Source organism: Apium graveolens, chromosome 9 (assembly GCF_009905375.1).
Source record: "Apium graveolens cultivar Ventura chromosome 9, ASM990537v1, whole genome shotgun sequence".
Taxonomy (NCBI): domain Eukaryota; kingdom Viridiplantae; phylum Streptophyta; class Magnoliopsida; order Apiales; family Apiaceae; genus Apium; species Apium graveolens.
Window position 1 is genome coordinate 289,624,483 of NC_133655.1, and position 26,653 is coordinate 289,651,135.

At 34.9% G+C, this 26,653-nt stretch overlaps 4 protein-coding genes across 9 annotated transcripts; all 4 read left to right on the top strand.

Moving 5' to 3' along the window:
* The first annotated feature begins 178 nt into the window (after nucleotides 1-178).
* LOC141683024 (BTB/POZ domain-containing protein At5g48800-like) lies at nucleotides 179-3,401 on the top strand. The gene is made up of 4 exons (XM_074487716.1): nucleotides 179-347; nucleotides 624-690; nucleotides 1,044-2,210; nucleotides 2,389-3,401. Exons 1-4 carry the CDS (start codon nucleotides 283-285, stop codon nucleotides 2,920-2,922), a joined length of 1,833 nt encoding a protein of 610 aa, XP_074343817.1. The 5' UTR covers nucleotides 179-282; the 3' UTR covers nucleotides 2,923-3,401.
* Nucleotides 3,402-10,645: 7,244 nt separating this feature from the next.
* On the top strand, nucleotides 10,646-12,743 carry LOC141686581 (importin subunit alpha-1b-like). Its single transcript, XM_074491604.1, has 6 exons — nucleotides 10,646-10,825; nucleotides 10,916-11,073; nucleotides 11,149-11,227; nucleotides 11,378-11,500; nucleotides 11,672-11,802; nucleotides 11,877-12,743. Exons 1-6 carry the CDS (start codon nucleotides 10,646-10,648, stop codon nucleotides 12,223-12,225), a joined length of 1,020 nt encoding a protein of 339 aa, XP_074347705.1. The 3' UTR covers nucleotides 12,226-12,743.
* A 3,017-nt stretch (nucleotides 12,744-15,760) lies between these two features.
* On the top strand, nucleotides 15,761-22,740 carry LOC141683623 (phosphatidylinositol/phosphatidylcholine transfer protein SFH9). Of its 3 annotated transcripts, XR_012560380.1 has the most exons (16): nucleotides 15,762-16,115; nucleotides 16,483-16,528; nucleotides 16,640-16,922; nucleotides 18,370-18,469; nucleotides 19,065-19,331; nucleotides 19,411-19,488; nucleotides 19,584-19,685; nucleotides 19,763-19,812; nucleotides 19,922-20,021; nucleotides 20,099-20,188; nucleotides 20,284-20,373; nucleotides 20,634-20,715; nucleotides 20,832-21,205; nucleotides 21,283-21,357; nucleotides 22,007-22,208; nucleotides 22,294-22,740. XR_012560380.1 is itself a non-coding variant. In XM_074488356.1 (15 exons), the coding sequence occupies exons 2-15, from the start codon at nucleotides 16,522-16,524 to the stop codon at nucleotides 22,052-22,054; spliced, it is 1,740 nt and encodes a 579-aa protein (XP_074344457.1). In that variant the 5' UTR covers nucleotides 15,761-16,115; nucleotides 16,483-16,521; the 3' UTR covers nucleotides 22,055-22,740. The 3 variants fall into 3 exon arrangements, 2 of the variants coding, with proteins under 2 accessions (XP_074344457.1, XP_074344456.1); XM_074488356.1 differs by having other exon boundaries at nucleotides 15,761-16,115; nucleotides 16,646-16,922; nucleotides 22,007-22,740; XM_074488355.1 differs by having other exon boundaries at nucleotides 22,007-22,740.
* A 683-nt stretch (nucleotides 22,741-23,423) lies between these two features.
* LOC141682642 (trihelix transcription factor ENAP2) lies at nucleotides 23,424-25,763 on the top strand. 4 transcript variants are annotated; one of them, XM_074487347.1, is made up of 2 exons: nucleotides 23,424-24,307; nucleotides 25,250-25,763. In XM_074487347.1, exon 1 carries the CDS (start codon nucleotides 23,552-23,554, stop codon nucleotides 24,296-24,298), a length of 747 nt encoding a protein of 248 aa, XP_074343448.1. In that variant the 5' UTR covers nucleotides 23,424-23,551; the 3' UTR covers nucleotides 24,299-24,307; nucleotides 25,250-25,763. The 4 variants fall into 4 exon arrangements, with proteins under 4 accessions (XP_074343448.1, XP_074343450.1, XP_074343451.1 ...); XM_074487349.1 differs by having other exon boundaries at nucleotides 25,338-25,761; XM_074487350.1 differs by having other exon boundaries at nucleotides 25,343-25,761.
* The last annotated feature ends 890 nt before the right edge of the window (nucleotides 25,764-26,653 follow it).

Here is a 26,653-nt window from a genome sequence, read left to right on the forward strand (position 1 = left end):
TACTGACATTCTGTGAACGATAGTTTACATGTTCGATTTTGAAATTTACGCAGTTTGCGTAAAAATAACAATAACAAATGGCCCACCTGAGTAAGCAGGGCCATTATTTTGAGATAATTGCCATCTATTATTTATAGTCCACCTGTTAGACAAAAATGGCCAAAGTGTTTAGCCAATACTAATCTTCTCAATTCTCAATTGGCTCTCTGTTTTGTATCTTACTTGGTCTGCTTATTATCTGTAAATATCACATTTTAACTTTGGTGTTTCATCTCTCTGTCCATGGACAAACAGCAACAGCAATTGTCTTTTGTTAAGTGCTCGCGGCAGCAGAGATGCAGTGAATGGTTTGTTAACTTCACTACTGAAATTTTTGACTTTTTTTCTAATGCTGTAATTTCCTTTTGCTTAACTCAGTCTTGGCACATTTCATGTGTTAAGGGAGATCTTTTTTGATTATCTTAAATGTTAGTACATGTTTATGAACTTAATGATGATAAGAACTCTAGATTCAGACCAGTAAACAAGCCTACTCAATTGATATGTAAAACTCAGCACAAGTTCATACAAATTCAATGTTTCAGTTTATTCTCCAGCTTTCGTTTACTTATCACGTTCTGCAGGATGTTTCATGACGTTCCTAGTGACATAACAATTGAAGTAAATGGTGGCGCATTTCCTCTGCACAAGGTACTGTTTGATCGACAAGTATAAATGATCTATCGACTATTAGAGTTAATTAAGATTGGTTTTTAATCTTTCTGATTTGATATACTATGTTCATCTTAGTATTAGTTTTGGTTCGAATGGGTACTGATACACCACCTTAAGCTAGATACCAAATGGAAGCATCAATGTGGATAAACGTTTTTAAGATCGTGATGAAAAGACTAGTGTGACTAATTTCACTACAAAGACATTAGCACTAGACCAGAGAGTACCTTAAGATAACTAACCAAAAGCCTGTATTTGTTCTACATTATCCATATGGACCATATTTTTTTCCTTTCAAAAATATAACTTTTCACATGTTGTTAGTGTAGTTTCCTCTTGTATCGCGTTGTGGGAGGATGCGGAAGTTGGTAGCAGAAAACAGGGGCTCAGATATCTGTAGGATAGAGCTTCTTAACCTACCTGGAGGAGCGGAGTCATTTGAGCTTGCTGCAAAATTTTGCTACTGCATTAATTTTGAGATCACATCGGCTAATGTTGCTCAACTTCTTTGTGTCTCTGATTACCTTGAAATGACTGAGGAGTTTTCAAGTAACAACCTTGAGTCTCGGGCTGAAGAATATCTTGAGAGCATTGTCTGCAAGAACCTTGAAATGTGTGTTGCAGTACTACAACAATGTGAAAACCTACTTCCTTTTGCTGACAATCTGAAAATTGTCGGCAGATGCATTGATGCTATAGTATCCAAAGCGTGTGTTGAACAGATCGCTTCAAGCTTCTCTCGCTTGGAATATAGTAGTTCTGGAAGACTTCAGATGAATCGGCAGGCCAAATGTGAAGGAGACTGGTGGATTGAAGATCTGTCTGATCTACGGATTGACTTGTATCAAAGAGTTATTACCGCAATGAAATGTCGTGGAGTTAGACCTGAAAGTATCGGTCAATCACTTGTGAATTACGCTCAGAAAGAATTAACAAACAGGTCTGGTTTTTGGAACTCATCGAACCAACCAAACCTGGTAACTGAATTTAGTGAACATGAGAGACTTGTGGTTGAGTCTATTGTTAGTCTTCTTCCAGTTGAAAAACTTGTCATTCCCATCACCTTTCTTTTTGGTCTATTACGAAAATCTGTAATGCTTGATTGCACTGTTGCTTGTAGACTTGAACTTGAGAGGCGGATTGGCTCCCAGTTAGACATAGCTACCCTCGATGATCTTTTAATCCCTTCCTTCTGCCATGCATCTGACACTTTATTTGATGTTGAGACTGTTCATAGAATCTTAATTAAGTTTTCTCAGCAAGATGATAGTGACGATGACATGGAAGATGGCTCACTCTTTGGATCGGATAGTCTTGGTTCACCTTCTCAAACTGCACTCGTCAAAGTTTCGAAATTAGTGGATAACTACCTTGCAGAAATTGCACCTGATGCAAACCTTGAAGTTACTAAGTTTATAGCCATTGCAAAAACATTGCCATCAGAAGCGCGCACTTCTCATGATGGATTATATAGAGCTATTGATGTCTACCTTAAAGTAAGTGTTGGTTATTACTTTAAGTATGCCTATTACTCCTGCGATGCATCCTTGGAGCCTGATCTGGAGCATTAATAACACAAATAGTAAATTTTAATAAATTAAAAATGTTATGTATGATCCATCAAAAGCAACTTCTGACTCTTTTCTAACTATTAGTACTGAATGCTAACTGCAGGCTCATCAGGGGTTGTCTGATACAGATAAGCAGCAGCTCTGCAGACTGATTCATTTCCAAAAGCTTTCGGAAGAAGCTGGTTCACATGCTGCACAAAACGAACGACTTCCTCTCCAATCAATGGTCCAAGTGCTTTACATTGAACAGCTGAGACTTCGTAATGCCTTGTCTCATTCTTATCCTGATGATGAGCACAAGCAAATGCACCACTCGTTGCATATCAACAGTGGGGCTTTTAGTGCTGCTATGTCTCCGCGAGATAACTATGCATCATTGAGGAGGGAAAATCGTGAACTGAAACTTGAACTAACTCGGCTGCGTATGAGGCTTAATGTTTTAGAGAAAGAACATGTTTGTATGAAGAAAAACATGGAGAAATCTCAATCTAATAATTTTATTAGTACCTTTTCAAAGAAACTAGGCAAATTGAACTTGTTTGGGTCTAGTTCTTCACAAGGGTCAAGTTCTCCCTCGCAAAACTCACAAAGAATGGATGGTAAGGTAATAGAGAGGACAGTTACAAGCCCAGTTTAGGTACTAAATCTTCAGATGTTTATCCAACCTTCTGAGAGAAGCTCCTAGTCCTCCACCATTACCCTAGGATACATGCAGCAAAGCAACAGAGTCTTGAAAATCCAACATGTTGCCTACATTTTATAATGAATGGAATGGAACTAGTTTACAAACTTGTTAAGCAAATTCACCTTTCAAATACAGTATTAGTTGAGTTACCTTCTACCTGTTCCACAAACTCAAGTTCAAAACTACTGAAGAATATTTTCCTTTTGCCTCTGCTGTCTACTCGTCAAAAATAGTGTAATAGATTATTTTTTTTCTTAATAAGTATGTCATAGATAAAGAGGAGCATCTTCCAACTTGGCAGGCCAATTCTACCTGTTCTTGAAATCCATCAGTCATTAGCCAGATTGAAAAATCTTAAACTCTGGATTAGTGAAGCAGGAGTTTATCTAAATTACCCTATCATTGATAATCAATCAGTCTTTACTGATGGGATTTTCGCAATGTAATTATATGAATAAAATATAATTTTGAGATCTATCGTGAATTACGTGGATAAGATATAAAGTTATATAATTATGTGACTTGCGTGTAATTTATGTGAAATAGAAAAAGGGAACAGAAAAAGTCGTGAGTTATGTATTAAAAAGTATAATTGAGTTAGTTGTTGTCGGGCCGTCAGGAAGAACGGGACCCGTTATACGAAAAATGAATTTAATAAAAAGAATTAAGAATGAGATAATGTGTGAATTGTATCGTTATTTTAAAAGTGTCGGATACCTAGTATCCGCATCTAAATATTTATAAAATATAAATTTATGTGTAAAATGTATAATCATAAGTATAACGATACTTATGATTCATAAATGTTGTTTGATATTCACGTTTGAGATTCGGGAGTTTTAAAGATTTTAAAAGATTTTATTTGGTAAAAATAAGGATTATTTGAGCCTTATATATTTTTATAAAATTATTAGAGAATGATCAAAGTGTGAATTTTATTTTTATTATCTCTGAAATAGTCCTAAAGACTTTCTAAAAATGATAGATGAATTTATTTTGATGTTCCGGTATTTTAAAATAATTTTTTCTCTATTATTAGAGATTTATTTTTAAAATCCATAGAAAATAGAATATATGCTCAAAATTTATTTAAAAAATTTGGGGATAAAACTAATTTCATATTCTTTATTTTAAATATAAGAGTGATGTCATTTTTTATATTTTACAAATATGTTTTTAGATTTTTGGATTGTAATTATGGATTTTTTTAAAAAAGAAAATAGAAATGAGGAGATTACTATTATGCCTTTAATATATACTAGTTGATAACCCGTGCAAAGCTCGGCCGAGTTAATTTATTTAAATAATGTTTAAAAATTATAATAGTATAAGTGCCATTTCAAAAAATTTATTTTTTACTCAAAAAATCCAACCCAAAATATTGAGTACGATATTTATGTTATGATTATAATTATTAAACGATTTCAAAAATCTTATTATTTCATTAAAATATACTATTAAGTCATATGGGAAATAGGATTACTGAGTTGAGATTAATATAAGAATTGCAATTAAAAATCGGATAAAATAATATATATATATATATATATATATATATAATATTATAAGTCATATATAGAAGTAAAAGAAGAATACAAATTATACATTTAAAGTTAGATGCATTTCAAAAAGGGTGAAATGAAAAACATATAATATATTAAATTAATAATGCATAAGGGAATAAAGAATACAAAGGTTTAAGTTAAAAGGATGAAACAAAATTAAAACAAAACTAAATAGGTAGAAATATAAAGAAATAAAAATAAAAGTAAATTTAATAGAATCATACGACATATAGAGTATAAGATAATAAAAATAAAATCAAACTTAATAAGAATCATATACATGTAGAAGTATATAAGTAAGTTTAAGTTTAAGTTTAGTATAATTAAAAGACATATTTAGCAAAAAAAGACATACAAAAATAGAATTATAAAATATAAATGAATAACAGAATAAGTGAAACCAAAAGTTGGTGGTACCAAATATTTGGTGAAACCAAAATTAATAGTAAGGCGTTTCGCTTATTAATAAAGGTTATTAATATATATATATATATATGTGTGTGTGGAGCATTGGTCGTTTCGGCTCGATTTCCGCATAAAATCGGAACCGCAACCATATATCTCCGGTTATTAAAATCGTAAACCGCAACCATCGGTTCAGATTTGGTTTCAGTTTAAAAAAATCCCGATTCGGTTATAATCGGCTCGATTTCGGTTACAAAACTGACAAATATTGTATTTACCAAAAATTTTCCCGAGAGAAATGAAAATTTCGGTCTCCAACAGTGAAGTTGGTGAGAATCTGGTTGACGTTAGTGATAGCAGCCAGAGCGTAATTTGGTTCATAAGTGGAAGTGAAAGTAGAAGAATAGAGAGGGGAATTAGTAAGGAATTTCACAATAGTATCTTTCTTTAGCCGATCTAGAAGTTCTCTGCGACAATTGAAGGCCAACATAGGCTTTCATGATTAGCTTGTGCATGACACATGCATCACTGCACTGGAAAATTGTTTACTAAAATCAATTCAATGCTTGCTACTATACAAGGCATTTAATCATCGAATTTATAATTCTAGCAATCCACCGAGTAACTTAATAGCCGGAAACAGTTGCTACAGCTCAAACATTCCTGAATATGTTGTAGTTTTTATACTTATATCATATATTTATTTATTAAAAAATCATATTTATTATATAAATTATATATTTATATAATTATTTACATTATCGGTTTGGTTTTTTCCGGTTCGGTTTTAACCAACAACCGAGACCGAACCCATGTAATCGGTTCGATTTTTAATTCTTCGATTTCGGTTTCGGCTCGGTTTTTTTCGACTAGGTTTTTACCGGTTTCGGTTTTTTGCTCACCCCTAATATACTCCCTTACCCTCCTTCTTCCTCCCCACCCCGTCACTCTTTCTCTCGCTCTCTCTCTCCTCTCTTCCTCACTTGTTTCTCACTATTTTTCTGATTCGAAGGAAGTTCAACATGGAATTTAATTTTCCTCTAAAATGTAGTTATATAAATTTTTTGATTTTTTTCTTTTAAATAAAATTTTAGTCTTAAAAAATTAATTTGAAAAAAAATAAAAAAAATTATGCAAGTATGCTTTACATTCACCTTAAATTGAATTTTAAAATATGTGTTGAGTGTTGAAAAAAAATATGTAGTGTATTGAATGTGACGGAGGCTTCTTTAGGAGACGCATTTGGTTATATACTAACTAATTTTTTTATAAAATTATATAAAGATAATCACATAATATATCTTTGATTGGTAGCAAATTTCATTTTTTCGAATTTTATAAAGTAAAATTTAAATAACAAATGAATAAATAAATTTCATATATTATGAATTAAATTAAAATTAAAATTAATAATTACATTGTCTAAAACGGAAATCAATTAACTTTGTTATAAGTAATCATGAACATTAGTCATTATGATATTAAAAAGTACGGAAATAAATCAGGATCTTTTTTATAAAACTCATTGTATATCATTTTAATGAGATATAATAGTTTTGTAAATTTATCTTCGTTTCCAAAAAAATATAATTTTTTAAAATCTCGATGTATAACAACAGTTTTGAAAAAAAGATAGAACGATTAAATGTAGCATTATATTTTTTAAAAATTAAAATAAAAAAATTTATAGCATAATTTGACAGTGTATTTGGTCCGCTATAACATTATAATACTTAAAAAGAAAAGGACAGTAAAAAAAGTGACACATGCTTCATAACTACTGTGGTGCTTAGTTTATATACTAAACTCCTTTAGGTTTCTTCTCCATCTAACTTTTCTTCTCTTCTCTATTTTTCTCTTTTTCCATCTCTCCGCGGCCTCTCTATTGGCATGAATCATGGATTTCATCTCTGCGAATTAAATTTAATAAATTACTACTTGATTACATAACTAACATGATTATACTAATTCGATTTCTATCTAATAATGGTTTGATTCAATTGTTCAGGTTGAATATTTGGTTCTCTTTTATATGGATTGAAATTTTTTGGGTTGTATGGGATTTGAATTCTTACTCCTAGATCATTAGAGTTTCTTTAGAGTTTCTTTGAATTCACTCGGTCATTAGAGTTCTTACTCCTAGATCCCCACTTCAGGTCATTCTCATAGCTTGGAGCACATCAGTTTCTTTGATGAATCTGGTAGCCATGGAGTAAGCTGCCGCACTCTGGGGCTCCTTGTTGATCAGTTCTACATTGTATCTTTCGTTATGTTTTGGGTCTAAGTTCCTCATGAAGATGATCAGAGCCTCCAGCTCATCCAGGTTTGAGATCTTATTGATTGCTTCCTGGAAACGTCTCATATAGGCTGAGAAAGATTCGTTGTCATATTGTCGGATAGTTTCCAGGTGACACATATGCAGCTCATGTGTCTTGTTAGCTCGGAACCTCCTGATAAAGGCTCCACGGAACTCCTTCCAGCTGTGGATGCTTCAGGAGGGTATTCGGCTAAACCAACTCTGAGCCCCCCCTTTAAGAGTCGATGCGAAGAACCTGGACTTTGTTAAGTCATTGTAGTAGTAGATCTGTGCAATTTGCTCGAAGTAATTCAAGTGCTCTTCTGGGTCTCCCAAACCATCAAAAGAATCAAAGTTATAGTGCTCGAGGTTTCTTTGCCGGGGAATAGCTTCTAAGGAGTGGCCGAAGGGCGTCAGGGTCTCCCCAACTTCCATTCCAGAGTCATTGTCCAATTTTCTTTGCAGCTCATAGATCATATCTTTGAGGTCCTTCTGCTTTTCCTCATCATCATCAGAAATGAACTCGGGGGTGGGGTCCCCCCGGGTTTTCTTTGTCCTGGACTTGGCCAGTAGCTTCTCTTCTTCTAGCTGTATTCTTTTTTTAATTTTTAGCTCAAGCTTTGCTTCTTCTTCCTTTTTGATATGTTCTTTCATCTCTTTTAACCTCTTTTGTTTGGCTGCTTCTGTTTCTTTCTTACAATTTTTATCCTTCTAGTTCTTCGTCCCCTTAGCTCCAATTCGGTCGAAGCCAGAGCTCCGGGATTTCTAGGAGTCCCTGGACTCTTCCGATTCCTCCTCTTATTCGGCTTCCTCCTGGGCCCGGGCTTGCTCCTGGCTGTAGAGCCCGATTGCTTCAGCTAGTTCATTACTGGTTAGGTTGGCCATGTGTTCCTCAGCGACTGAGACATTGGTGTACTTATATTGGTCCAGCTCAATGAGGTTCCTTGCATCCCGGGGTGTTATTACCCTTTCCATAACAGGGGTATGTGTCAATGGTTGCTTCTGGAGGGTATCTCGGTCGGCCCCCGGTACCTGTGCCTGGGAGTGGTCCCGATCCTGAACATGGGTACTCGCAAAGGGTCTCCCAACGGTACTCTTTCCTGTTCTTTCCATTGTTTCAAATGTAGCAACAACAACTGACCAATATTTCAAGCTATCAATATCGATCTAAGGTTTATTTTTTCTGAAAATAGTGAAAATTATCCAGAACAACAACAAACAACTTCCTGGACTGGTTCAAATAACTTTCTGGAACTGGTTAACAATATCGTAGAATAAGTGCAGCTAGCACTTAAAACACAAAGGCAATATGCAAATTAAAGCAAGCTTGGTTAGGGATGTAAACGAACCGAGCTGATCGTTAGGCTCGACTAGACTCATTTAACTCGACTAGACTCGTTAAGTAATCGAGTTCGAGTTCGAATAAGAAAATGTGCTCGTTTAGCTTATCGAGTCGATCCGAGTTTTACAAGTGGTCGACTCGAACTCGACTCGAGATCGACTCGACTCGTTAAACTCGACTCAAACTCGACTCTATAAGCAATATGCATAAAAAAATCTAAATATATACATGAACATGCTCTATTCTCTACCCGTGTCTTCCTAATTGGACTGGGCTTAAATTTTATTTTATTCGGGTTGAGCCTTGTTTGGACTATATTGTGAAAAAAGACCCAAAAAAATTAATGACCAACTCGAACTCGACTCGACTTGAACAGTTCGTGAACAACTCAAACTCAACTCGGTTGTTAAAGAACTCGAGTTCGAACATGAAAATCTGATCATTAAACTTTTTGAACTCGACTCGACTTGTTAAGAAAAAACTCGAACTCAAACTCTTTAAGGAAAAACTCGACTCGACTCGGTTCGTTTACAGCCCTAAGCTTGGGGATCTTAAAAGATCAAAACTATCTATAGCACACATAAACATGGCTTAAATAAACGAAACTGGGCTCACACAAACGTGGTCTAAAATAATGAGCACACACAAATGTGGCTTAAATAAACAATATTCGTAGTCATGAGAGCTAGGTTGCTTGGATTCTTACAAATTAAATAAATGGATTCTTTTAAGAGTTTGTTGGTAAAGGTGAATCCAGGGGCACCGAAACCCAAGGATAGAGATCCCCTCCTTCTAGCGCCAAATGATAACTCCGGTTTGTGGGGCCGCTTCTTCGACGCCGCGCCTGAATCCTTGTTGCGTTTGTGGTGTAGCTGTTGTGGGTTTTTGCAAAACAACACCGGAAGGGGGGTTTGGGTCCCGCGGCGCCTCCGATGTGAGAGTAAGAACTCGCTTTGGTGAAGATGAAGATAGATAGGAATGCATGGTGGCTATGTGTGTATATGAGTGTATGAGAGTGATTAACCTTAAAACCTTTTCTCTTTGGGCTATTTATAGCCCAAAGGTAGAATTTAGGGGTTGGTACATTTGAATCATAGTCGTTGGTTCTGGTAGCGGAGGACACCTGACTGGGATGGATGCCTTACATGTGTGAGGATGGAAATAGTTGAGAAATGTTTCAAGGATCCTCTAACACGTGCTCTGATTATTCTCATGATTGATCAATGACAGCTGTCTCTACCACGCGTTTGGGCATATGTCTCACGTATTGGGGCTTTCAAGGATTAGGTCGCTGGAAACAATTACTCCGGACTAAGGGTAAGCGAGATTGGATAGAGTCAGGAGTCCGGACCCGGTCATTCTAGGAGCCATATGTACTATCACAGCTCACCCTTTGTTAAATAATTGCATGTCGTTACTCAACAAAAGGTGTGTCACAGATCTCTTTGTTTTTTCTGGTAAATAATTACGAGTTGAACTCTTGACCATGTTTCTTGCACGAGACAACTCCTTAACCTTTCATTGTTTTGTTTTGATATTTATAAACATTTGCAGAGAGAAAAAATATATGAGCTAACTGGTTGTATCAACACTCAAGGCGGGGTTGATGAGACCAAAGAGCTCTGCAAAATGATTCAAACAAGAGAATGTTGGTTGGTTTTATAAGCTAGCTAGCTGTTAATTTTTAAATTCTATTCAAATGTTTTCTTATTAACCAAATAATTTTGACATAACAGATCCCAGGTTGAGCGATGAACTATAGCATGATTTTATTAAGCACCTCATTAAGTTGCTGGAGCATGAACACAACCCAAAGTTCCAGTCACGTGTTGCTATCATCCTCCAACTTGTTATTGCTTATTCGAGGAGCGGGAATGTGGTAATAGATAATATCACAGATTCAATTGTTTTGGACCTCATACGCTCCCAAGTTCATCAAGTGCGCGTGCAGGTAAAAAAAATAAGTTATTTTTTCTCATCACTTCTAAATTTACACATTGAATATGTTGCAGAATGCTATATCACTATATGCATGGTTGGTTGGTTTACTCAGAGAGATTTGTGAACATGCAGGGTCTGTGGCTATTACACACTATAGCTATAACATACTCTAAATTTCCTGACGAAGCTTTGGAACTTTTAGTTTCTTTTCTAACCGATAGATCCACGGTTCATGACGTTTTATGTGTCAGCGGCCGGACGTCGGCAGTTGCTTGTCAAATCAATCCAAAACTCCCATGTGATAAGGTTATTTTGCGTACCATGTTTTCAGTCCTTTATAAAGCGATTTAAAGCATTCCCCTCATCGTTTTTTAACTATTTCTCAAACATTGGCAGCTGATGTTGGTTGTTCGTGCTCTCATGGAGCTTCTTAAAAGCGAACATTCAGATATTTATCCATCTGGATGTGCGGGAATTGTATATCTCTGTGAAGGAAGAGAAGAGATTATATTTGAAAACGAATATTTTGAATGTCTCATCGAAAAACCTTATTTGTAAGGATTTGGTTTATTTTCTTTTCTTGGCTGCAATCTTTGGTTTTACTTTTACATTAACTAATTGTGTTTCAGGTGTCATGTCCTGAATATTTCTAGAGCTGCAGCACTGGGAAGTATCGTGAGATGCGGTAGTGATGATGATATTGATCAGGTATGATTAAGTAACAAATGTAAATACTGTACTAGAATATAAAGTAATTCACCATATATGTGTTCATTAGTTTGCGTGGGTCTCTCTCTGACTCCATCTACATGCTTGTTTGCTCTTTGTTTTATATACTCAGACTTCTAACTTCTCCAGGTTATAATCAAAAAGGGATTGTGCCTCTTCAAAGTCTGGTTAAGCAACAAGGATAAATACATTGTGAAGAATGCTTGCTGGATCATTTCAAACATAGCTGCTAGAAAGGAAGACCATATAAAGGTTAGTGTTGAAAATTTTAAATTACTGTGAAGTTACGATTTATTCTAGGTTGTTTCAAAAACTGAATTGGCATGATTATCATTTTTGCACGATTTGTTAGAGTAGTCCTCTCAGGTATATTTTGTTTGTAATTAGTTGCAACTATCTTATTCTTGTGACTATGTTTAACAGGCTGCTATTGATTTCGAGTTGATTGACCCTCTTGTCCATATTGTTGAAAATTACGAGTCCCTTGATGTGAAAAAGGAGGCTGCTTGGGCAATTTCAAATGCCATACATGGTGCTGGCCCTGATCAGATTGGGTATGTTTGAGAAACAAAAAGATCCTTTATTCTTATCATATATAACATCTTTCGATCCTTTATTTTTTTGACAGAGACATGAGGAATAGGTGTGTTGAGCCCTTCTGGAATCTGCTGAAAGAATGTCACGAAAATCAAGAGATTGTTTCCCTTTGTTTAGAAGCCTTGGTAGGACTAAAAGGAATCGATATTACCTGCAATGATGAACCAATTGATGTTGTGGAATGGTTCAAAGTATTCAAGAAGTTTATGGTTAGACCAGAAACCCCACAGTTTCAACTAGCTGAAGATATAGACGAGTTGACAAAATTAAAGAAGCTCAGGAGTATTGACACTATTGAAAATTGTGATGGCGACATGGTTCTTCATCTTACATGTACATTCGAAGATAACTTACATTTTTCCAGGCGAATCACTCCCTAAACGACAGATCAGATGGAAGTAAACACGAATTAAGTAGTGGAGTTGGGTATTAGTACATCTGCTTTAGTTGAGATGATACTTTTTTTTTTGCTTCGAAATCTTATTTTTGAATAAATAACAGTACACAATGCAGAAAGCTAATGTTAGAATTTCTTCAGCAGCTACATTAATACCTCTTGTGTAGAAGCCTTTGGAAGCCAACCACATGATCGTCCAGCTGTTGATTCTTGTCTAAATTATAGAGAGATTGCTAGATTCTTCAGAGCCTTTTGAAGATTAGTTGACTTTGATGCTTGATGAGGCAACTGACATAGCCAGAGACGATTGCAAGTTACCCGGATTGGGTTCCTCCAGAGTTTCTACTCCAGCATCAGTTGTCTTGATGCCTGCACCGCCCTTACCGTGATCACCCCCGATTCAATATAAGATGTAATCCTGCACAATATTAATAATGACTCTTTAACTCTTAATTGTTAATAGGCTGAATCTTTAAGCATATCAGTTTTTTTGGTTGAATATCACGGTTGATGGATGTTAGTACATTACATATATTAAGCAAGACTGCAGAATAAGATTATATGCTATATTTTTCATGTCTTGTTGTGTAATTTGCAGAGTTAACGTATTCACATGAAAATTATGTTCTGTATTGCTATGGTTTTTATGGGGCAATGAATAACATTAATTAGGGGATTTTTTCGTGGCTTGACATCTTAAGAGATTTCAGATAACTAAAGATGTCTTTAGTGTTTGACAAAGCATGAGGCAACAGAGACAATCCAAGTTACTAATATGTAGAGATGCACAAAAAGCCCGAGCCCGAAAACCTGGCCCGGCCCGATCCGGTCAAAGCCCGGTCAAGCCCGGCCGGGTCAAAGCCCGGCCCGGTCCCGGCCCGGGCTTCGGGCCTCGACGGGCCCTATAATTTTAGGCAAAGCCCGGCCCGGTCCGGTTAAAAGCCTGGGCTTCGGCCCGGCCCGACCCGATTAAAAGCCCGAAAAAGCCCGGTTATAATCTGATTATTCTAATATATTTTCTTATATATTTATAAATTTACATTTACTATACATATAAATAATACTTTAAACACATATATATTTACATATTTGTGATTAATAATATTATTTATATACTTCGTTACATAAATAATGAAAGAAGATATAATAAGTACACTATATATATTTGGATATCATTGTCATGAATATTTGGATATCATTGTTATCATAACAATGATATCATTGTTATCATTGTTATCATAACAATGATAAAATATTTTATATAAACATGTTTATTTTTTGCGGAACTTAAATGTTTTCAACGAAGTAATGTTTTCCTAAAATATTCCATGTAAACTAATACATTTTTACGATGATCTAGTTGCTAACACATGTATTCTTCGGAATCTCTAATAATACTAGATCCGATTTAAATTAGAAAAAAGTCCGGCCCGATCCGATCCAGCCCGAAAAAAAGCCCGGTTAGGCCCGCCTCGAGGGCCCAAACGTGCTTTGAAATTTCCGGAAAGCCCGGCCCGGCCCGGCCCGGTCAAAGTCAAAGCCCGAAAAGCCCGGCCCGGGCTTTTTAAGTCCCGGGCTTTTTAAAGCCCGGTCAAGGCCCGGCCCGGTGGGCCTTTTGTGCATCTCTACTAATATGCGGAATTTTAAATTGCATCACACTCGCATATATGATTGAATTAAATTTGTAATCGGATTAATAAATTTTTGATACGGTATATTCTACCATTGATTGATACTTTGTGCAAGTGGCATACTCAATTTGAGGCCCATGTTTTGTGGAAATAAAATGTCAATAATAATAATTAACTACTATATATGGAGTTTTGTAAATATCAACTAGTATATAGTTGTTGATTAAATCTTATATTACTTAAATAATAATTTTTAAAATTATATTAAATGGTTCTCATCAATTTGATGAGATGGTTCTAAATTGAGTGAAGAAGGAGTAACAACCAAATTTTTAATATTATGTCAATAATATAATATGTATATTTACATGACAAATTTTAATTTCTAGTTCATAAAATGTTTTTTATTTCAAAAACATAGGTCAATCAATTCATATAATCTTAACATGTTTTATAAAAATATTTTCTCAAATATTTTATAAAAAATATTTTTTCTTAAAATAATATGAAATCCTCCGTTTATTCATATGCATCCACGAATAAATTATGACACATGTCATGACACATCATTTTATAACTATTTTTGTATAAATTTTTAAGATTACTTTTAATTTAAGTCGGACAGTTTGGCCATAAACTTGGAGGACAAATAGAGATGCACAAAAGGCCCACCGGGCCGGGTTTTGACCAGGCCTTAAAAAGTCCGGGTTTTGACCGGACCGAGCTTTTCGGGCTTTGATTTTGACCGGACCGGGTTTTCCGAAAATGTCAGAGCCCGTTTGGGCCCTCGAGACGGGCCTAACCGGACTTTTTTTTCAGGCCGGATCGGATTGGGCTGAATTTTTTTCTAATTTAAATCGGATCGAGTATTATTAGAGATTCCGAAAATACATATGTTAGCAACTAGATCATCGTAAAAATATATTAGTTAACCGGGTTTTGACCGGACCGGATCGGATCGGTCCAGATTTTCGGGCCCGGACTAAACGAGTAGTATTGTGATCCGATTCAGCCATGAACTATATTCAGAGTATTTGCAATATCTTGGAATTAAAGTAAAGCAAATAAACTTAACTTTGCTTTATATTACTTTTGAATTATATAATACCCGGTGCTTGCATTATTTACATGATTATAAAACTATAGTTATATGTTAGGAAAGTTAACTTTGTTATAATATTAAAAGTTTGAAATTTATATAGTTGAATACATATATGAGTACCGGAAATATTAGCTTTTTAATCTACCTAGAATTCAAACTTCACAACTAAATTAATAGACTAAAATCGATTTATGATCTTTAGGACACATTATTTTAATTTTCGTTGAAAAGTCATGAACTTGAGATTATATAACCTATTTGCTGGTTATTTAAAAATGGAAACAACAAAATTAATCTTATTTATGTACTTTCCGTAAAAATAACGAGAATAAATGTTTAAAATGTGACACCGAAAATAGTAATTTTTCAGTGGTATTTTAGTGACCCCTCCATTAATAGCAATTAGAATTTAGAATTAGGAAATAATATGTGAAAAATAGGAAGAAAATAATAAAAATAAATTAGGTGGCGGTGCTGCCGAGCCCATCTAAAAACTTGAGAATCTCCGTCAGATACAATGAGGGAGACGTTTCATCAAACAAAACGTTAAAGAGGGGGGTTATAAACAGGAAAAACAAGTTCCCCAATCGCCGGCGTTACGCAATCAAACGGCGCTTCCAGATCACCGACGTTACCGTCACTTTCTGTAAAAGTATGTATAATAGTGTATATAAATATCTACAAGGAGAGAACAATTGACAGTGAAATATTACAATTTATTAATAATTTTCAAGCCAGGAAAACTAAATACTAAAAATATAATATAGCAATTGGCTCTGAAATACTCCTGTTTTATTCTCTTTTGCTCCTAAAAGTAAAAAGCCTTCATTTCATTATTAGTACTACTAATTTACTATACATTCCTTTTTATACATATATATTTTTATACAAACACGAAGCGGAGGAGGCTTCGTAACCAGAAAGTCACGCCATCCTACGCTTTCACGATTACTTTACTGCAACTTGTTAGTTGTTGTTTGAGAGAGAGAGACTAGAGAGAAATTGCGAGGGAGAGAGAGATAGAGATTAGAGAGAAATTGAGAGAGATCTATACCATTCGCATCAACTATTGAGAGCCGAATTTTCTCGATTTTATGTGTAGCTGATCGTATTCTTCATATGAATGCGGTTGATTTTGAGGTAATTTTATGATATTGACCGTTGATTATTCCTCCTCATAGAAATGTGCACTAGTTGCTGAATTATTTCTAATTTTTAATATGCGTGTCTAGAAGAATATATGCCTTGTTTATAGTTTGTGATCTGTTTTTGTGGATTTTTGTGGTTGAAATACTCGGGATGGACTATATTCCTGTCTCTATTCATCATTTCTGCTGCCTGTTATGTTGTCGATTATTTCATTATTTATCGATTATTCTGTGACTGTCTTCATCAATCTAGCTCAGATTTTGAGCTCAGAATATTCTTAGATCCATGATATTTATATATGACGTGTTTGTTTTCCGGTTACGGGTATTAATATATTTTACTTCTTATTTTGTTGCAGATTATTTTCCCGAGACTCTAATTTTGGGGATAAAAAACAATGTCAGGTATTTATTTCAATATACTGCTAGTTTATCAGATATATTGTTGTATTGTTTATAAATAGAATTCAAGTCTTTACACACTGAGTTTATGATGATTGATTGGAATTGATTTAGGAGAAGAGGAGAGAGCTAGAAGATCTGATTTTGAGATTTCTGAGGATGAGAAGAAAAGAATTCGGATTAGATCTCTAAAGAAGAAAGCAATGAATGCTTCCAATAAGATTTCACATACTCTAAGGCGACGGAGTAGCAGAGTTGCTCATTGCCGGTATGCATCAATTTCTATTGATGATTATCGAGACGAAAAAGAAGAGGAGTCTGTGAATGCATTTCGCCAAATATTGATTGAGAAAGATCTGCTCCCACCTCGCCATGATGATTACCACACTATATTGAGGCAAGTTGTCTATATTAATATACATATGACGAATAAAAGATATACATTGTGTATCATGAATATTTGTTGTCCTTAAAATGGTTTGATATTCATAATTTGCCTAGACTCTCTCACATCTTGATTGCTACAAATCTAAGGTTGCAAAAAACGAAAGGCTCATATTGATTCCGAATCATAATGATCATTAGTCATTACACTATTATGTATATAAAGGTATATTCATCTTGGTCTTGTGCAAGATGATAAAATCCTCTAAAATTTGACATAAACCTTCTGTATACTATGATTACTTTTATAGGCCAAATGTTTGATGATCTATCACTGATTGCAGTGTGAGTCTGTAATCCTCATTAAATTTCTTCTAGAAATTTTTTACCATTTTAATTTTAATCCACTTTGTAAGTTTGTAGAAAGAAGTAGATGCTTACAGTTATAGCTTTTTCAGAGCAGCAAGAGCTTCTTGTCAGATGTGATTTCTAATTACCCTATTGAAATTATAGATTGATAGAACAAAGGATTGGACCAAAAGGAAAGAATTACCTGGAAAGGCGAGTACTATGTCAGCCAAATACATAGTGTGAGTCACGGGAATTTATAAATGTTGTGAATAATACCGCATTAAGAAACACTCCAAATTCTGAAAGATGGGTGCCACAGTATTACTGTTTTGCCAATTTTAGACATAACTTCTTTTAGGTATTGCTCAAGGCACTGAATAGTGGTTAGTTATTCTAGTACAACTATCTGTTTGGGGATGGAGGACATAAACAAGTGTGAAATAATGCTGTCCATTACAAAAGGTTAATTAGTAATATCTAATATCTTTCATTGACGATGTTTGAAGAATACCACCCCTTCTGGAATTATTCTAAAAAATGTTAAGGTTGCTTACTGAGCTGTAACAGAATGCAGAGAATAATAAATGACTTGGTTCTAGTATGATGACTTGTCCGTATCATATTGAAATCAGGAGATCTTGAATTATTCTTCATTGTTTTCTTGCTGCCAAGCATTTAGAATAGGCAAAGACTAAAGCCATCTAGGATAAAGTCTGGAGAACAAGTTTTACTCTACTACTAAACTTTATATAATTGTTCGTACCAACAATGAGAAGTACTTTTGTAGGAGAAAAACTAAAAACTATAAGGTAATCTCACAAACCCATATTTCCAGTCTTTTATTTTTGCGAGCTTTAAATTTGCAGTGTAAACAATCATTACCCTCACACCTGCTTGGAATTGAACCTAGAACCACTGGGTTGCATTAAATGTATTTTTACTATAAATTTAGATGGCTGACACGTCTTTCATCTGTTTTCCGGTGGTGAACAAAGTTTTGTCCTGGCCAACTCATTATACTTACGTAGTGAACAAACTATCACCAAAATAATTTTCTGCCATCCTGTGCTTTCCAGTCAAATGCTTAGGGAATTTATGGTTGTCTGCAGATTTTTAAAGGCCAGGAAGTTTGATTTTGATAAGACAATCCATATGTGGGCGGAGATGCTAAACTGGAGGAGGGAGAATGGAGTTGACTTTATCATACAGGTAATAAGTTGTAGAATCTGTTTGACTAAAAAGTTGCATAATGTTGTGTTTCATTAAGGTGAATGAATTGGATTTGGGAGTGATGCTATTATAAAATTGGAATTCAGAAGGAATGCTCCATTCTCCATCCAACTCATTCTCTTTAAAAATCTCATCATGGAAAGTTTGAACACCCTCATTTTCTTTCACTTCTTCCTCCTACCTCCATGCTTTCTCTTCTAATCCTGTTCCCAATTTTCCATTATATTCCATTCTCCCCAACTAAAAGGAACATAAGGGTTTAGCATGTCATTTTTTCTTTCTCCACTCCCACATCACACACACCAAAATATAAAATGGTTTTGGATGCCTGCAGTCTGGATCTTGGCCAAGATGAGCAACCAATGCTCAATATTGGCTGCAATATTGCAAACTAAAATTTTTCGCCTCTCATCTGACCACCCTTGGAAAAAATAGAGTGAATTAATCAACTCAGAATGTTTGTTCCTTTGCATCACTATAATATATTTAATGACTTTTGAATTGGGAGAATCCACTTTTTGGGATATGTTATAGTAATGTTCTCTAACCGATTGGTTGTGCAATGATCCGTTAGGATTTTGTATATGATGAACATGAAGATGTTCAGAGATATTATCCACATGGTTTCCATGGTGTAGACCGAGCAGGACGACCTGTTTATATAGAAAGACTCGGAAAAGTTGAACCTAGTAAGCTGATGAGTGTGACCACAGTCGATAGATTCTTAAAGTATCACGTCCAGGGGTTCGAGAAAACATTTGCTGAAAAGTTTCCAGCATGTTCAGTTGCAGCAAGGAGGCATGTAGATTCTACTACCACAATACTGGATGTGCAGGGAATGGTTAGCTTAGAAGTCTCATCTATGCATAGCACCATTTTGAACGTTCTTCAACAATTTTGAATATGTGTTAATTTTGCAGAACTGGATGAGTTTTGGCAAAGTTGCACATGATCTAGTTATGCGCATGCAAAAAATAGATGGAGAAAACTATCCTGAGGTGCTTAATTGATTCAAGTCACAGATATTTGAATCTATTTTCTGTTTTGTCTTTTTTTTTAAAGTTCTTTTAATCTAATTTGGTATACTTTTTAGACCTTAAATCAGATGTATATTGTTAATGCTGGTAGCGGGTTCAAGTTTCTATGGAATACAGCGAAAGGATTTCTGGATCCAAGAACGACAGCAAAGATACATGTAAGATGATAATGATTTTTGGGCATTTATATACTGTTGACGGTTTTAGAACTGTTCATGATTGAGCTAATCCTCAGGTTGTGGGAAACAAATTTCAGAAGCAGTTGTTTGAAGTTGTTGAACCAAGGTTAGAGTTTCTAATTTTTATTTTTTTAGCAGGTCTGAGCTACATGTGTTTGAAGCGTTTTTGTAATTTCTTATGCACCTTTTCTTATAATTATTTTTTTTATCAACAGTCAATTGCCAGTATTTCTTGGGGGAACGTGCTCGTGCCCAGATGAAGGTGGGTGTCTTAGATCGGAAAAGGGACCATGGAATGACCCGGAATTGATGAAGGTATGTATATTTAAATTTTGGTTCTGTAGTCATGATCGTGACTAATCATTAGTTGCTCATTTAATTTTTTATGGCAGCTAGTACATATTGAAGAAGCAATGTTTCTCGGAAAATTTAGTAGTTCTTCTGATATTGATGAATTAGAAGCCAAGTCTTATGTTCGTAAGGTGTGCAGTTGATATTTAAAATAATAAATGTAGACCTAAACCTTTCAGTAATATGCAGCCGTCTAATTGTAAATTTGGTTCTCTGTAACTGATAGCGTCAGAGTTCAGAAATTGTTTCTGCTGATTCAGGATCAGAAGCAAGATTCTCAGTTTCTGGTATCATGCAGCCTAGGATTCATTCTCAAGTAGGTATCTTGTACCTTTAACATTTTATTTTTAGAGTTCCGACTAGCCTCACTATTTATTATTGTGAATTTCTTACTGATGATTATGTATAATGTATTTAATATAATAGTAAATTCACTTTAAACAACTAAATGACAAACAAGCTACTTTAAGTGTCTATCAGACGAAAGGCGTATTTGCTCTCATCTTATATAATTGTTGTGCAAGTACACATCAGGTTGATGCTTTGATTTATCTGCTTGTATTTTTATTGTCTTAGGAAGCAACAAGAGATTCTACATTTATCCATAGCCCAGTCGAAAAATCTTGTGGGGTGTCTACAGTATATGTAAATCCAACAAGTAAGTGACCATTGATTAAGCCTAATCCTAGAAAACGTGATTGTTTTGCACTGCAAAGTTATGATATTTACTGTGAGCGTGAGGTACTAATGTATTCCTTTTGACCCTTGCAATAGCTGCTTTGATCAGTAATGTTGGACACGGAAGGGTGTTGAAGAAGTGCATTACAAGTATAGTTGACCACATATGCAAACTTTTAGCGTGTATATATTTCATACTAGTTGGTATGGGCAAGTATATTGTAAGGAAAGATGAGGAGAAACGCAAAATTGGATCTGAATTATCATTGGAAAATCGGTCCCGTCAGATTTCACAAGCTAAAGAAGAGGACCATCTTGATCCATGCTGGAAAAGATTAAAAAATTTAGAGTCATTGGTAACTGAGCTTGTCAATAAACCTACAAGTATACCTCCTGAAAAGGATGACATACTACTTGAGTCACTGAATCGTATTAAATCAATTGAATATGATTTGCAGAAGACAAAGAAAGTAAGTTACCCCTAGCATGTATTCAGTAGTTCATATAAGGACAAAGCTGGAACTTAAATTTCCCTCTCCTTCTGCAGGCATTACTTGCAACAGCATCAAAACAAATGGAACTTGCCGAGTCAATGGAGAGTTTAAAAGAGAACAGCGTAAATGTAAGTAGACGATGCCCTTCGAAGCTGTAACCAGTGTTGTGTTTAATTGGAGTGATAGAAATTGAGAAGGAATGGAATGAAATCAGTACTAATGTATCGGTATATGTTTATAATTTTCATTCCTTCCTGCGATATTTTTTTAGCAATCTAAAATAGAACTCAGACCACCAATTCTATAAGGAATGCTACATAATCCTTTTTACACATTTTCCTACCGAACTTCATCATACAAAGTTTGCACTCCCACTTTTTCGTTCACTCTTCGCTCTTACATCCTTTTTTTCACCTTGAATTTTGTTTACTATTTTTCATTTTATTCCTTCCCCATTCCACAACCCAAACTATAAAATGGGAGTTGTGAAATGGAGGCAACTGCTATATTATACGCAGATCCATCCTTTCACATATAGTAACTCGATGTCAGTTGCAGCGAGGGAAAGATGGTTTAAGTGCAGTCACATTTTTTATAGTTCTGAAGCTTCCGTCTGGTCTTTGACTTTCCTTTCATTACTTGTAAACTGAAAAGCTGCAACATAAATATACGTGGTATTTATTTTACTTGTATATATCACGCACATTTCAAATGATAGTGCATAGTTTTAATTGCAGTACTTTGTCTATGCTAATATACTTGTTCTGTGGAATTCAGGGGACAAATTCATGCTGGTCAAGAAGTTCCAAGTCTTATCAACATTGAAGAGAGACATTACTAATTATTACAAACAATTTTTTTTCATATATAAGAATATCTTACCATCAGGCATCAAAGGGCTTCAAGGCTTTTTTGCCCTTGTCTGAAATGGATATCTTCAAAAAAGGTTGGCCAGAAGAGTACATGACCGTAACTATAGGTGAAGTTTAAATTATCTTGTTGCCAATTGATGTGGATCTCTTTCTCTACGACACCGTTGACTGAGTATTTATTCTTTGACATAGTTTTCTGGTAATAAGATAGAAAGGAGCTGCAATCTGGTTGATATCGTTGAGATGATGTTAATAAGAGCTGCAATCTGGTTGATGTCATTGAATGACTGAGTATTTATTCCTTGACATAGTTTTCTGGTAATAAGATAGGAAGGAGTTGCAATCTGGTTGATATCGTTGAGATGGTGTTAATAAGAGCTGCAATCTGGTTGATGTCATTGAAGACAGTGTATTTCGGAAGAACATTTTTCTTATTATTGTACATAGTAAGATACACTTTTAAAGCTTGTTCATTTATGTTGGTAATACCAAAATATACATTGACAAAAGTAGAGATTATGAGGTATATATATGATTCTTGGAATGTTTTTGATATCAAGTAAGTTTTTTGCAACTCTACTTGTGTCATTTGCAGATAACATTGTATCTTTGTAATGTGGAATATAGTGTTTTTTTAAAGTATAGTCCTTTGATAAGTTCAGGGAGACATGGATTTGTATTTGAGTTGACAAGGACATGATTCCACTGTGATCTAACTTGTGTGAATGAAACTCATGGTCCTTGATGTTGAAGCTCTGTGCGAGGATATTTGACGATACAGAATTACAGATAGTATTTCTTCATTGTAACTCCTGCAACTACTCTGGTCAAGCCATGGACGTTATAAGATGATTTTGTAGGTGAAGGTTCTTCTAAAATAATGAATACTCCCTCCATTCACGTTAATAGCTTTCTTTCCATTTCTTTTCCTAGTGATAATCGTTTATCTCAAAATTTAATGCAATAATCTTTTATTTTCATTTATAACATGAATTATTCTTCAAACAAATATAAAAACTAATATAAATAATACGGGTAAACATGAAAACATATAATACAGTTTTTTAGTATACTTGCATATTTTCAGAAAAGAAGATTATAATTATTGAACATAAATTAACCTATTTTTATATAAATTAACAAAAATTGGTCAATTTTAGGCTAGCCGACCAACTGTCAGTTGGAGTTTAGCACTGAAGTATTTTTTTATGAATAATTTTTTTTGTTAATTTTTTTTAAAAAAATTGATTATTTTGTGATTTTTTTTCTCGAATAAACTTGCATAGATATTGGAAGTAAACAAAATTGAGAAGTCCTATTATGAAGTAGTCGTGTCTTTCATTCATAAAAAATTGCAGTTTGAGACCCAAACCCACCCGGATCCGGAAAAATTAAAACCACCACATCACCACCATATTACGATCAAAATCAATTGAATTGTGTTATTTTGATGGCTTCAGCATCAGCATCAGCATCTTCATCTCCATCATCTCCGCCACCAAGTAATAACATATCGAAAAAAGCACAACCCCTTCCTTGGACTCATCAAGAAACCATTAATTTAATCAAATCTTACCAACATAAATGGTACTCTCTTAACAAAGGTCAGCTCAAATCTTCTCAATGGGAACAAGTTTGTCTTGCTCTTGCTTCTCGTTGCGGTTTTAATCATCCCTCTAAATCAGCTACTCAGTGTCGCCATAAGATGGAGAAACTCCGTAAACGATATCGTGCTGAAAGACTTAAGCCTTACCCTCATTCTTGGCCTTATTTTGGTCTTATGGATTCTATGGAAACTGGTCCTGTTCAATCTGATGATGATGATGATGATAGTGATCGTGGTTGTAATTTGAACAAGTCGAGAAGTATTAATCGCATTGTAAGAGGGGGTGATTGTCGTAATATGGAAACTGATGTGAGAGCTTTGGGGGTTTCAAGAAATGATGTTTATGATGATGGTGAGGATGAGCAAGAGGGACAAGGGACTCGTGAATTGGCTGTTCAGATTAGAATGTTTGCGGATAATTTTGTTATGATGGAGCAGAAGAAGGTTCAGATGATGAGGGAAACGGCTAAATACGAGATGGAAATGGAGAATAAGAGGATGAAAATGATTATTGAATCACAGCGAAAGATTGTTGATACCATTCATGACGCTTTTAACACTTCTCCAAAGAAAATGAGGACGGGTCCGTGATTTTTCAAGGTTCTTCTGCTTTTCTTCAAATAATTTAATAATTAGTTTAGGAAATTTTGATTGATACTAGTTAGTTGTGTTACAGCAAACCAAATGTTTTTTTAGTGTCTTATGTTACCTTGCATCATCTGTAGAAATGGAAGAGTATTTAATGCTGCAAGTATGTGCAACTATGTTCAAATTAATCTGCTGTGTGTTCGTAATTGGTTATGGACATCTACACGAATTATGGGATTTAAAAGAACTATTGTACTTGTTCACCAGTTGACTACTATATTCTCCATTGGGCATTGGGTAATATAATTTTGCTTCTGTGTTGTCTTCCATAGGATGTAATCATGTAAGAATAGATTTAAAGAGCTGTAGTTTTTCAATTTCCGGTCATTACCACTGGCAGAAATCTAATTGCCATTTACTCTTTGCATGTTTCTTCTGATTTTTTATCCAAGGTTTACCTCTCTCGTGCAAGTTCTTAGTAATAAATAATAATTGATTGCATGTTGAGAATATTTATCTGAAAACTCACCATTGTTGAACTTGACTCTCTGTGTTGAACAAAGTTAGTTTGTACAATGAGATTTGTGCAGTATGTAAGTTGAAGTTTGACTCATTTTGTTCGGGACCTCGGGTCCAAGGGCACTTCACTTCAGCATTAATAGCCCTTTCTAATATATCACCAATTATTAGTAAAAGCTTGCTGATTTGCAGATTATCTTTTACAACTTGCTTGATATTTAGTATATATATTTATTTTGGGCTTGACTTGCCGGTGAATATGTAGTATGAAACTATAAATCTTTCTAATTTACTCCACTTGGTATACTTGAAAGGCTTTCACCACCAGTCTTTCATATGTTAAGGGGTCTACGTGATTTACTACTTTTGGTTCACATGAATCAGGGATGAAATTCTAGGGTTGTGTTTTTTACCCTCTTTTTAAATTTACTGCAGCATTTATCCAACTGCCCTTTCCAGATCTCTTCCCTTCCCCCTATTTGAACTAACATACAGACCTCAATTTACAACATATTTGGCATAGCGAAGGAAATGGTAGCCCTGTGGATTGTATGGACAACAAATGCAACTATGAACAGATTGAATCATTGTGAACCAAATGAACGAATCTGTCTCACTATATGAATTTATTCTTTCAACGACAGAAATTAGTGCCGTTTCTCGTTCAAGAACTCTAATATGTATCCAGTTAATTATCCAGAGCTTGTACTTGTATCATTTTGCAATAAATGTCCGTCTGTTCATCCTGGCTGCTTTTGTCACTTGAGATGTTGATTCTGTAAGTATAGCTTTAACTGAAGACATGGATGCCTGGATTAGTTGTGGGTACTAGTTACAGTGTGACGCTCTTGATCTATTATTAGTTAAGAACTTCAGATAAATTTCATCCCCTAGGTATCATAGTGTTAATTTTTCATATTACTAATCCAATGTGGTTTTGTGAGCCATGCAACTGGCAATGTAAAAATGTTCCATGGTTGAAAGTGAAATGCAGCCTTTCATCTCTTTTTGTCACGTAGAGACCTTGTGGAGGTTTGAATATTACTTGATGAGTCTAGGGTAGCATCTAATATTCACAATAATCAATCATGTCACTATCAGATTTGGTGCTTCTATGTGAAATATAAAATAAATTACCGTATGAATTGCCTTAGTTACTACAACTGTTTTAGAAAAGAACCATTTCCTGACTCTGGAGGATAATTGATCAGAAATTAGTCATTGAAGTTGAGCACTTCGTGTAAAGTTGGAGCAATCTGCAAGGCTTAGCCTATTGGACTCCTCTTGGTAATAAGAGGTATGTTTGGGAGAGATGTAGCAAAGTCTGTAGTGCTCTTAAAGCATACACATGCAGCATCCAAGCTTTTGTTGTTTATACTGCAGGATATTGCCTACTATTTTCAACTTGTTTATACCACAAGAGCCCTATCGGCTGCCTTGCTTGTGGAATAACTGCACGATAATGGAGACAAATCGTCCTTAAAATATACTTTGTTCATAGTCAAGGCAATGAAGCATTGTGTTCAGTAGCACCACTCATCATATCAATCAAGCAATCCTGGATTTCCATTTTCCAAGCAAACGAAACTTCATTGAACTAAGAGAACAATCAAAATATACATCACTGTGTTGTCCGGGTAGCCAGTTCATTTAGGAGAAAGTAAAGTAAACATATAACTTGATCTCTCCTCCCAACTTCTAACTTCGGTGTGAATAATGTGGGAAATGATGCAAATCTCATTTAACCTTTCGATAGAGATATGTACTACAGTAGTTTTCAGGCACACTCGGTGAGTATTAAAATATCAGAACTGCCCAAAACAATGCTATATTTGAATC

Coding starts and splice junctions, on each gene's coding strand:
- LOC141683623 (XM_074488355.1), top strand. Junction 19,489..19,583: donor ATGGAGAAAACTATCCTGAG/GTGCTTAATTGA, acceptor TATACTTTTTAG/ACCTTAAATCAGATGTATAT. Junction 19,686..19,762: donor GAACGACAGCAAAGATACAT/GTAAGATGATAA, acceptor GCTAATCCTCAG/GTTGTGGGAAACAAATTTCA.
- LOC141686581 (XM_074491604.1), top strand. CDS start 10,646: ATGCAGGGTCTGTGGCTATTACACACTATAGCTATAACATACTCTAAA. Junction 10,826..10,915: donor CAAAACTCCCATGTGATAAG/GTTATTTTGCGT, acceptor AAACATTGGCAG/CTGATGTTGGTTGTTCGTGC. Junction 11,228..11,377: donor GTGATGATGATATTGATCAG/GTATGATTAAGT, acceptor TAACTTCTCCAG/GTTATAATCAAAAAGGGATT.
- LOC141683024 (XM_074487716.1), top strand. CDS start 283: ATGGACAAACAGCAACAGCAATTGTCTTTTGTTAAGTGCTCGCGGCAG. Junction 348..623: donor CAGCAGAGATGCAGTGAATG/GTTTGTTAACTT, acceptor CACGTTCTGCAG/GATGTTTCATGACGTTCCTA. Junction 2,211..2,388: donor CTATTGATGTCTACCTTAAA/GTAAGTGTTGGT, acceptor TGCTAACTGCAG/GCTCATCAGGGGTTGTCTGA.
- LOC141682642 (XM_074487347.1), top strand. CDS start 23,552: ATGGCTTCAGCATCAGCATCAGCATCTTCATCTCCATCATCTCCGCCA.